Source organism: Cryptomeria japonica, chromosome 8 (genome assembly GCF_030272615.1).
Source record: "Cryptomeria japonica chromosome 8, Sugi_1.0, whole genome shotgun sequence".
Taxonomy (NCBI): domain Eukaryota; kingdom Viridiplantae; phylum Streptophyta; class Pinopsida; order Cupressales; family Cupressaceae; genus Cryptomeria; species Cryptomeria japonica.
Window position 1 is genome coordinate 238,391,617 of NC_081412.1, and position 12,413 is coordinate 238,404,029.

Genomic DNA, 12,413 nt, shown 5'->3' on the forward strand with positions numbered 1-12,413 from the left:
AGTCAATGAATGGTTGGGACGTGCTTCCTTGTTGCTTTAAAACACTAACTTTCCCCTTGATCAAGTCGCCTATGTCAAGGGCTATACGTTACTAGTCACGCTTTTCTACGATTATCACCACCTTGATCACCTTTCCCTAGTGGTGTTGCAATGGGAAATGTGTGAAATTTATCAATGTCCTTTTTTAACCATTATAGCCAACTTAAGTTAGACTGTCCAAGAAATCTTCTTGTTCCTTTTCAAACCAATTTCCCCAATATAATTAAACAATAAATCTAATTACTTTGTTGTAAGGCCCCAAATTTAATAACAAATCTTTCTGTCCCTTTTTATTTAATTAGATTAGGCAAGTTTTGGTTGGTCATGTCAGCCCATTTGTAACCCTTTGGGAAGTTTTTCAGAGCCCATATATATGGCCGTGTTAGTCATTGTTGTAGGGATGCGAATTTTTGGTATCTTTTCTCTATTGTGCGAATTCCTGTTGGAGTTCTATTATCCGCCATTTCAGAGGTGAAAGATCCTCCCTATTTGGTATTTGCAGTTTCGGTGAGGTTCACCTCTCACCCTATTTTGTCTTTGTACTCGTTCCGGATCTGGCAAATCTTGAATTTTATCATTGTTTACCTTCTCCAGTTGTGTATCTGTTAATCTGGGTTACATGCATAAGGAGAACTCCTAATATTCAAAATCCATTACTCCGGAAGATCACCACACAACCGCTGAAGCTCACCATACCTCTGCACCTTCATAGCCTCACACCGTACTACCACCCTCCTTCTCTCACCACTGTACGACCTTCTTGGCCCCACCATACACCTTCCTCACCACCGTACGGCCTCCTTTGGGCCCACCGTACACCTTCCTCACCACCGTACGACCTCATTTGGCCCCACCGTACACCTTCCACACCACCATATGACCCTCTTGAGCTCCACTGTATGGCCTACTTGACATCACCGTACGGCCCTTACACTGTACGACCCTCCTCACTCCACCGTACAACACTTACACCATACAACTCTCCTTCCTCTCCTACCGTACGGCCTATCCATCGTAGTTCCTTTGCCTTTCCAGCTATACTGTACAGTTAGGGAACATTACAGTGTCTTTCCTTCCTACCGTACGGCCTATCCATCGTAGTTCCTTTGCTTTACCAACTATACCATATGGTTAGGGAACATTAGAGTGGTATCAGAGCTTGTGATCTTGCCAGCCTGTCATGTAGTGGATGCAAGTGTACACCAGAAGGAGGTACCTTTCAGCTGATCGAATAGGGGAACCACAGGACCCAACAAGAGAAGTCATGGCACTATTAAGGGAGCTAACCAAAAGCCAAGCTCAGCTCAACGACACCCTAACCAGAGGAGAGCAATGACAACAAATCATGGAGGAAACCTTACGACAATTGGCCTTGGGAAAAATGAATGGAGAACAAAATGGACAAGGTGATGATCGGTCACGGGAAGGTCAAACGTCCAACGCTCACATTCACGGCTGCTGATGCCGACTTTTCCTCAAAAATCAGAAGCACCACGGCGGGAGCAAGAGCCTACCTTTCAGGAGATGCAAGCACAGTTGAGTCAAGATTGGAGGGATGCAAATCTCGAGGGGGGCATATCCTTCAAGGATTATGTGGAGCTCCAGATGAAATACTCAGGCGGTAGAAGTTGGGGCCATTATGGACACTATAACAATGACATCAAGCGGAAGGTTGGCAAGATCAACCTATCATCCTTTGATGGGGCTGAAGCGACCTTGGCACGTGCCTGGGTTCAAAAAGAAGATATTTACTTCCAACTCAACCCGATGCCTGAGGATGAAGCTATCAAGTTTGCAGCACTCCACCTCGAAGGGGTCGCGCATGAATGGTGGCATCATGGAATGGTCACTCTTGGCCATGACCAGATAACTTCCTATGTCGAATTCACAGAGAAGCTCATAGATCGATTTGACGGGAAGGATCCAAAACTCAGTTGCAAGGAGTTGGTTCAACTAAAGCAGTTGCGATCTATGGACAGTTACATCACAAAATTCCAAAGACTATCCGTGTTGGTAACTGACATCTCAGAGCGGAGATTGGTGGTCTTGTTCATGGATGGATTGATGGAACCACTGAAAGGTTGGGTGAAAGGGTTCAACCCCAGCACGCTCACGGAAGCAATAAAAAAGGCTCGTAACATGGCAACATCTTCCTCTTCCAGAAGTTTTGCACATACCAAACCACCTTTCGTTCTGAGGGAGAAGGATAATTAACCCTATCCGAAGGGGTCATCACTCGAACAAGCCACAAGACACGAACTCAAAAGGAAGAAGTTGTGTTTCACCTGCAAAGAACCATGGGAACCAAGACACCGATGTTTGGGCAAAGGAAAGATTCACTATATTGAGGTGATGTCTGATGGAGAAGAGGAGCATGAAGAAAGCGAAACCCCAAGGGAAGAATCGGCCGAAGAAACCAGCCTAGCAGAGAGAATCTCCACATTGGTACGGAGGGGGGGCGTCATTGCCACACTAGCGGGTACCCCAAGGTGCACTGTATTTAGAGTACGTGGTACACTCCAAGGGCAATGAGTTCTTGTTATGCTCTTCAGTGGGGCCTCGCTCAACTTCATAAACTCGTCACTCATCAACCGAAGGGGTTTGTGTACAAAGGAGCATGAAGGGTTCGATGTCAAGGTGGCAGGAGGCAATCTCCTATCATGCACTCACCTGGTTCATGTTAAATGAAAGATAAATGTTATATTCATGTGTCAAATTTGAAGAAGGTTGTCGGGTAGTGCGTCACAGTGTCCAAGTATCTGCCACCCATCAACGAAGAAGGGAAACTAATTCTGGAGTCGGCAGAGATCATCGATGTCAGAGAAAAGAGGTTGAGAACACGCACAGTCAAAGAGTTCCTTATACGCTGGAAGAATCTACCCATCAAGGATGCCACCTGGGAAGGCGAGCAAATTCTGGAGCATCCAAGTCTACAATTGCTTGAGGGCAAGCAATTTTTGGCCCGAGAGGACTGTGATATCCCCAATATAATTAAATAATAAATCTAATTACTTTGTTGTAAGGCCCCAAATTTAATAACAAATCTTTCGGGCCCTTTTTATTTAATTAGATTAGGCAAGTTTTGGTTGGTCATGTCGACCCGTTTGTAACCCTTTGGGAAGTTTCTTGGAGCCCATATATATGGCCGTGTTAGTCATTGTTGTAGGGATGCAAATTTTTGGTATCTTTTCTCTATTGTGCGAATTCCTATTGGAGTTCTATTATCTGCCATTTCGGAGGTGAAAGATCCTCCCTATTTGGTATTTGCAGTTTCGGTGAGGTTCACTTTTCACCCTATTTTGTCTTTGTACTCGTTCCGAATCTGGCAAATCTTGAATTTTATCATTGTTTACCTTCTCCAGTTGCGTATCTGTTAATCTGGGTTACATGCATAAGGAGAACTCCTAATATTCAGAATCCATTACTCCGGAAGATCACCACACAACTGTTGAAGCTCACTGTACCTCTGCACCTTCATAGCCTCACACCGTACTACCACCCTCCTTCTCTCACCACAGTACGGCCTTCTTTGGCCCCACTGTACACCTTCCTCACCACCGTACGGCCTCCTTTGGCCCCACCGTACACCTTCCGCATCACTGTACGACCCTCTTGAGCTCCACCATACGGCCCGCTTGACATCACCATACGGCCCTCCTCACTCCACTGTACGAATATCCTTCCTCTCCTACCGTACGACCTATCCGTCATAGTTCCTTTGCCTTTCCAACTATATTGTACGGTCAGGGAACATTATAGTGTCTTTCCTTCCTACCGTACGGCCTATCCATCGTAGTTCCTTTGCCTTACCAGCTATACTGTACGGTCAGGGAACATTACACTTTATTTCCTTGATCTAGGTGCCTAAGTAAATGAATGGTTGGGATGTGCTTCCTTGTTGCTTTAAGACACTAACTTTCCCCTTGATCAAGTCACCTATGTCAAGGGCTATACGTTACTAGTCACGCTTTTCTACGATTATCACCACCTTGATCACCTTTCCCTAGTGGTGTTGCAATGGGAAATGTGTGAAATTTATCAATGTCCTTTTTAAACCATTTTAGCCAACTTAAGTTAGACTATCCAAGAAATCTTCTTATTCCTTTTCAAACCAATTTAAGTTAGGCTGCAAAACAAAAGCTTGAGGAGATTGGATGATCATTTTGAAATGATAATTCGTTATTGTTATATATTACAAAGGAGACAAAGGCTCCTTATATAAAGATTACAAGAGGATCTTTTCAAAACAGAAATGATCAAGAATAGAAATATGAAAAAGAACATTCTAAAAGAAACTAAACGACTAACTAAGATGACCATTATAGAAATATTACAATATCATTTTAATACCCTCCCTTAGTCATCATCCTACTAACTACCCTACAAAAGACTTGACATAATTTGCAAGTCATTTGGCCATGAAAGCATAAAAAGCTGCCCCCTTCTCTTCCAAACGCTCTGCGACATGAGCCTACTGTTAAGACCCTCAATGGTTCTACAGAACTTCTAGATATGACCAAGTTTATCATAATCTATCGACCACAATCCTCCAACCTAATGTTGGGTAACAAATCTATCCCTCTCTTACACCGAGATCAGCTTCTCAAAAAACTTCATAGTTTTGAAATAACACAATTTTGTCAAAAATCATCAATAGAAGCAACACCCACGATTTTGTACAAAAACCGTCAAAAACTTTTGCAGAAGAACACTGTTCACCCTAGAAACTCTAGGTGTGACCCAACACAAGCTACAAGAAACCACGATTTTGTGGGAAAAAACGTCAAACCATAGTTTTAAAACTCGTGGACTCGCCACGGACTCGCAAGTCCATGGGAGCCACGAGTCGACTCGCCAAGGACTCACGAGGCAAGTCTTGGCGAGTCCATCTGAAAGACTCGCGAGTCTTTTGCAAGGACTCGCGCGAGTCTTTTGCATGGACTCGCGAGTTTTTCAAATGGACTCGCGCGACCCAGATAAAAAGTCATGCAAGCTTTAAATTGTGTTTTTTTATAAAAAAATTGCCTTCATTTGGCATAACTGAGGGAGTGAAAAATAAAAGAAAAATAACACTCGACGCCTTGATAAAATAATAAAGCGCGCAAGGGGCGCTGCCCCCAAACCCCCGTCGAAAAATATAGGGGGAAATTGCACCGATGGAAGTAGGGAAAATTTAACCTCTGAGTTTGATTAGGCTCCATATAAAAGCATAATTAGCATTGAAGAAATCTTGGTATTATACATTTTAGAGTTGAAAGTTTGAAACTATGAGTATGTGATGTGTAATGTTTCAATTATGGCTCTTATGTTCTCTAAATGCATTAATTTCTTTATGTTTTTTTGTAAAACTACGGTTTTTTTTTTTGCTGAGTTCAAGTCCAAATTTTTGGTTTGCCGAGTCTGTGGCGAGTCAGAGTTTTTCAACTATGCGTCAAACCCTTGATGTGATGCTGAAATCACGTACGATTTTACAAAATCGTCAAACCCTTGATGTGATGCTGAAATCACACACAATTTTGTGAAAAAATCCTTTGTTTTGTAGAAAAACGGTAAAAACAAGAAAACTCAAAAATTTGGAGAAAAAGAACCCACGATTTTTGTAAAAAAAATCGCACAAAAAACAAAAAAACCCATCATGAATTTTTTTTGGAAAAAAATCAAAAAACCCTCCATGATTTTTTTTGGAAAAAAAATCAGAAAACCCTTCATCCATGATTTTCTATGGAAAAAAGTCGGAAAACCCTCCATCCATGATTTTTTTGTGGAAAACAAATTAGAAAACCCTCCCTCCATGTTTTTTTGTGGAAAAAGAAACAGAAAACCCTCATCCATGATTTTTTTTTTTTTAAATCAAAAAACCCTCCATCCATGATTTTTTCCCTCCAGCAAAGAGCCCTTCGTTTCTACAACAGCAAAAAAAAAACCCAGGTTTTTTCATTAAAAACGATTCAGAAAACTTCTGGAAAAAATTCCAAGTTACCACGAATTTTTAAAAAAATCCGTCAAAAAAAATTTTCCTTGCTCTAATACCATGAAATGATAATTCATTATTGTTATTTATTGCAAAGGAGACAAAGGCTACTTATATAGAGATTACAAGAGGATCTTTCCAAAACGGAAACGATCGAAAATAGAAACACAAAAAGAAACATTCTAAAAGAAACTAAGTGACTAACTAGGATGACCATTAAAGAAATATTACAATATTATTTTAATACATTTATCATGAAATATTCAATATAAAGTTTGTATAAACAACTTTGCTGCATAGTGGGTGCCAAACAATGTTAACATTTTAATTTGTGTAGAAACTACTACCAAAATATTTTGTTCCAAGTTGCACTATTGTAGGTGTTAGCATGTAGACACTTCATCAAACACTTTTCACGAAGCCAAATATGGAGTGTTCTGAAATGCAAGCACTTAGAACTACTGCAACTAAAATTCTAGATTATTCATAAAATCATTCCTTGGATTATGGATTTCCCCAAGACATTTTATCAAACAGTTTGTATATCTGCTGTTCTAATTTTGGTTTCAACTTATTTTTAAAAATATGGCAAATAATTATCATAACGTTGAATTCTCAATTCCACATATGGATAACATTTCATTTATACAAAACCATGGTATTATATAGTCAGCAGAAAATTATTTTCAACTCTGTGCCTTCTTGTTATTCAATTACATACTCAGAAATTTGTGCGAAAAAACTGAAATATTAAGAAGATGTCAACATTAATAAAATATTGGCTGACCTGCAGAGAAGACTAGACAACAATATCCCATAGTAATTTAGCTTATATCTCCCAATAGCTGTACGACACCTATTAAAGAAGGTACGGCAGCCTTTGTTAATGGTATGGCAGCAAGGGAAATGCTGCCCTAGATTTACTAACCCAAATGATAGCTATGTTGAGCCATTTTTTTGTCTCCTTATGACTCGGGAAGATATTCCAATGAGTTCTGCCGGGACTAAAATAAGGCTTTGAGCCTTTCAACAATTATCAGTGCCTTCTTCCAATATGAATATATGGTACATGGCTAGGTTGATGGTGGCAGCTCACTTTTTGGCTATTGTGCTAGCATTAAGGACCCCAAATAGCTAAATAGGAATTTTCAAAGGCTTTTACTGCACATATTCCCAGTTGCAAATTAAAATATATAATTTTTAATTCACTTTTTCACTGCACATACAACACAATTATTTTTAATTATTATTTCACTAACACACCTATATTTTTGCCTTTTCACCATTTGCACACAACACAAAACTATATTTACTATGTGTTCACAAATGTTCAATTGATTTGTATTTGCAAACCTAGAAAACCCGGGAAATATATATCAATTTGCTCCAAACCCTTATTTGTAAACATTCAGCACAATGGCAACTTTTAGATGAAATTGCTCCAACAGAATTCAAGAGTTCTCATCTCCAAACTCTCAAATCTTCAGCTCACTGTCGATCCTTGGATAGAATTGCTCTGCCTTTCGGATTTTTGTCCCACCAGTAAAATTCAGCCACAAACACAAAATCTCAGAAAGTGAAATTATCATCTTCAGAATGAATTTTTTTTCCCTCAGCTCGTTTTATAACACCCTGTGCAACTTCCTGAAATATAAACTATAAAATCACTTCTTAAACTATAAAAGAGACTTTAAACACCAATAAATATTTAACATAAGTGGTCCTTTTGATTTTTTGCTTTAATTATTAAAATATTTTCTGCACAACCAGCCAAGATTACAGAAAATACATAATTAGCCCAACAGTGAAATCTGAATGTGCCAACAAACCAGAAGCTCACTAGAGATCAATCTTATAAAATTTGACACTTTCCAAAAATAAAATATTCCTCCACAAAATTTGGATGTACTCGAAATGCTGAAATTACATCTAAATAGAGTTGACAAACTCAACTTGATCCCTAGAATCCACTGTCAATATCTGAACTCCACTCCGACCAGGCTAGTGCTCTCCAAAAAGGTTGGAGCTATCAAAGATGTTGGAAGGATGGGGACATTACAATTTGTCAATTTTGTGACAACACAAAATGATACAACATGTGAAGAAATCCTCTCCTAAAATTTCCTAATTTAATATGCTCCTAAAATCTAACAAAAATAAACTAAATTGCTACTTATCCATCCCATACAAATCATTTTTGGGGAGTTCTGCAAGAAAGTAAAATGCTTTAAAACAATCTAGACCTATCATTTTGATCTTGGAGATAGGAGCACAAAGACTAAAAGCATTACCATGAACTTTCGTGTTTTTCAACTAAACAACAATACTATTTATTGAAAAAAACAAATATCTACAAACTTGTATAAAAAATAAATATTGGAATTGAAGTTGAACAAAGGAAATATTATCAATGAGAGAAATGAAAGAAGTATGAGATTGGAAAGGAATAATAACCAAAAGCCACCAAAGCTAATCTGAAGGATAGCTAATAGATGCCATAGAAAGTTAAACACAAACTTTCTTCATTGATAACCTAACAAAATTTCATACCTACAACACAATAATCTAACTCTTCCACTTGAATGAAAAATTCTGCAACATAAGCTTGGCATAAACGCTCATTGCATTCTATGTACTTGAGATCTATTTATAGGCTCTCTAACAGAAGTTTCTAGAATAAATTAAAATTAAATACTGCTTTGAAGTTGCTTATTAAAAATCTATCAGCATTCTTTTGAATAAAAGCAATCAACGCTTAAAATAGCTTGGAAAAGACTTTCCTTCACTTTAAGATTCACTTTCTTTCTTAACATGGTGCCTAAAACAATGAATGGCTAAGATATGTTGCTTTGTTGCTTTAAAAATTTTAACTTTCCCCTTGATCAAATCACCTATATCAAGGGCTATTCCTTACTAATTGGTTTTTGCTTTCCCATCGTTTCACTTTGTGTTGATGCTATTTTTAGATGACTTAAACATATAATCAAGTTTTTCTACCATCATCACCATTTCAGTTGACTTTCCTTGGTGGGATCGACATAGGAAATGTTCAAAGTTTACTAATGTCACATTCTTAAACATCATAGTCAATCGAATTGGGCTTTAAGGTTGGCAATGCCACTGAGAATATACAATTTTAAATTACCTTTTAAGACGTGTTCTCATCTAATCGCATTTTAACAAATTGCAATTAAAATACCACAGAGGCAAACCTTTAATTTTCAATAATTGGGTCCAAGTGCCCTAGAAATAATGGATCTTGACCATGTGAACAAGGGGCTTTGAGATTTCAACTATGGCACATACCTAGATAAACCTTCCTAGTTTTGCAGTGACTAACATATTGGTTATTGAATACTAAAATACTAGAAGATACTATTACTAATCAAAATAAACTTGTAGTTGGAAAGTTAAAGAAAGGATAATTACTTTCACAAACACTCCCAAGCATCTAACATAACCAGCAGTTAGAACTAGATTATATGCATTAGAAACTTGTATTAAAGTAAAATGCTAATTCAAAGAAGCACGGTCTAAGATTTAAGTCTTAGCTCTCATCTTTCAGCATGCCAAAGGCAGACATATTTACTATCTAACACCAGCATCTGCTTCAATTCTCCAATCTCGAGTTCTACTTTTGCTTGAAATGCAAGAAATTACTAATAAGTAGGTGTAACAAGAACTTCATCCTGTGTTGAATGGCATACTTTGTATGCATTTACTAGAAACCCGTCTACATGAATCAAATTCAATTATAAAAATCAAAGTCCATTTAAAACTTCCTTACGAAGATTAAGTAGGTATGATTTTAAATTGAAAGCCAAAACCCTAGAACATGCCATGGGCACCAAGAACAAGTTTTAGTACACATATCTAACTTGTAGGCATTCACAAATCTTGAACATTTTTAATGAGACTGTTATATTTTTGGTCCTATAAGAGGTGCTTGGCTCTTTTTCTTCAAGTGTCACTCTCAAATGTAGATCCTTACAGAGGCCCCTAGAGCTACCAGCAATTATAACATCATCCTTGTTTCATGCCATCAAAATGTCAACCACCCCTTAGATACAATTAATAATTCACGCACAGATACGATTCAATGAATGGCATTTCTGTTTAAAAAACACTAACAGAGTAGCCCAGGTCCCCAACCCTCTCTAATATCCTTAAAGATGTGGTAGATCTAATGTTGACAAACTGATGTGGTAAGTCAGATAAATTCACATTTTGAAGCTAAATGACATAAAATCCTTGGCTTTGCTAACTCTGTACTTTATATTACAATGGAGGAAATATACTTATTATCCTGGTAAGAGTTCCATTCATATTGAATGTCCCTAACTATGGGTGTACAGTCCCACATTTAATTGGCCATGAAATGTACAGCTACTACAGAAAATAACTCAACTACACTTAAAATCAGCTAAAGGATTGTTTTCAAAACAAATATTTTGAGTTATATTTAAATTGAATAATTGAAAGTTGAGACAACACCTGAATGAATTGGAAAGAAAAGTACCTGCTAATTTTTCTAATGAGACATATTGTGGAGGATTTGTCTGGTGTGGTAGCCTTTGATCTTCGCCCAACTCATCAAAGTACCAGGCTTCCATAGGAGGAAGGTTTACCTATAGTGAAAAGGTCATTTCAGATGGATAAAGACAAATTAATGCAACTAAAAAGCCTATACATGGTGATAATGCCTTGAAATAAACTATTAAATACAAGCCTGCTATTATACTCAGATGTGCAATCAGGTGGTCACAATTGATTGCAATTATAACACAACGAAACAAATATAACAAATAAACTTAAAGCTACAATGGTTTTGGAATCCCCTCACATACATCATGTTACAGGCCATTCTAATTCATAGGAAAGCCACAAAGAAGGATATATTCCTACAGAAAAACAGAATGAAAATCATAAAGATAATTTAGACGCTTATTATTATACTTGATTGCTTATAATGGCCATTAATGACATCAAAATAAGTCCAGAAATGACCAAATAAGAACAAAAGGAGCAATAGAAATATAAGAGATAAGACAAATTGAGTACTTAATATAACTTCAGCAAAAATATTGATAACAAAAATACAAAATATAGAACAATAAGTGCTAAGTGTTGTGACCAAATCACACATCAACCCATCACAAATGGGGACCCCTCTTTGCTTTTGTCGTAGTTTTAGAATAAAGTGCTGAGTGGATTCCTTTAGATAGGTCAGCAAGAAGTGAGTTTATAAGTGCAATGGTTAAGCTTGAGTGATTCACCTTCAAGTTCAAAATTTGGCTAAGACATAGAAATCAAAGAACCATCTTGTCCTTTGACCAAAGCTACCCGTCCTAGGCTAGAACCATCTCGTCCTTTGACCAAAGCTATCCATACTAGGCTAGAATCACCCCATCCTTTGACCAAGGACATTTCGTCCTTTAACTATGATGATCTATGATTGGAACAATATCTCCTGGCAAGGCAAGATTCGCCTTAGGATGAAGTGAAATAATGCTGCCTCGAAATTATAATATGAAACAATCTATCCAACGAGTGCAATGGACAAGGAAGTGATGACATCTTTAATACGTGCAAGCTGTACATGCGATTGGAAAGTTTATTCATGCAATGCAAATGTGATTGGCGCCACTTCAAGCTAAACACGCCACTATTCTGTCTGTACAAACCACATCCAATATGAGTTTCAAGACTCAAGGATGATTTCAAACAATGAATGCAATCCACTAAATGGAAGTTGTCATGCAGGTAAAGGGCATTTAAAAATTGATAACCACGATTTGAAGGGATCAATGCAAATCATTAAATTTGATATAGCCAGATCTTTCTATTTAAAGATTGAATTTTGAAGTTCTAGGCATGGCTATAAATGATAATTACAACATATTTAATATGAGGCGTTTGCATTTACAAGATGTTTACAAGGCAATCACTTTTAAAGGTTTGAAGTGCAAAGTTCGAAGTCCTTTGTTAATAACTGTAACGCATTTAACGTATGATGTTTTGCCTTTATGAATCGATTCTTGGGTATTTAATATGAAGAGTGATTCATATCAAATTGGTTTCCCCAAAGAATCTACGATCTGGAACAGCAAGCTTTTATTTAATGGATAACTATGAAATATGAAATGGATGCAACAGAGATGTTCATCATTTCAACTACAAAGCATTAAATAAAAATCACCAAGCGCCTGTGATGGAGTATCAACACTTTGCAAGTGACTATATCTTTGTGTTGATCATTTCATTTGATCAACACAAAATCGATATTGCCTCTGCCCTTGACAGAAAATTGCCTTCAAAGTGCAGCAAAATTTGTCATAAAAGCAACACCATTATAACTGTAGACATCATCAAATCCCTTGACAGTGACTATACTAGACACAGC

At 37.5% G+C, this 12,413-nt stretch overlaps 1 protein-coding gene and 1 long non-coding RNA gene across 2 annotated transcripts in view; one reads left to right on the forward strand and one right to left on the reverse strand.

Moving 5' to 3' along the window:
* LOC131049234 (acireductone dioxygenase 3) overlaps window positions 1-12,413 on the reverse strand; it is a 160,813-nt gene that overhangs the window by 115,528 nt on the left and 32,872 nt on the right. Inside the window, exon 2 of the mRNA XM_057983279.2 lies at window positions 10,530-10,638. Within this exon, the coding sequence (XP_057839262.1) occupies window positions 10,530-10,638 (109 nt within the window). The remainder of the gene's footprint in view (window positions 1-10,529; window positions 10,639-12,413) is intronic.
* LOC131049235 (uncharacterized) overlaps window positions 1-12,413 on the forward strand; it is a 41,534-nt gene that overhangs the window by 5,665 nt on the left and 23,456 nt on the right. The window lies entirely within an intron of this gene.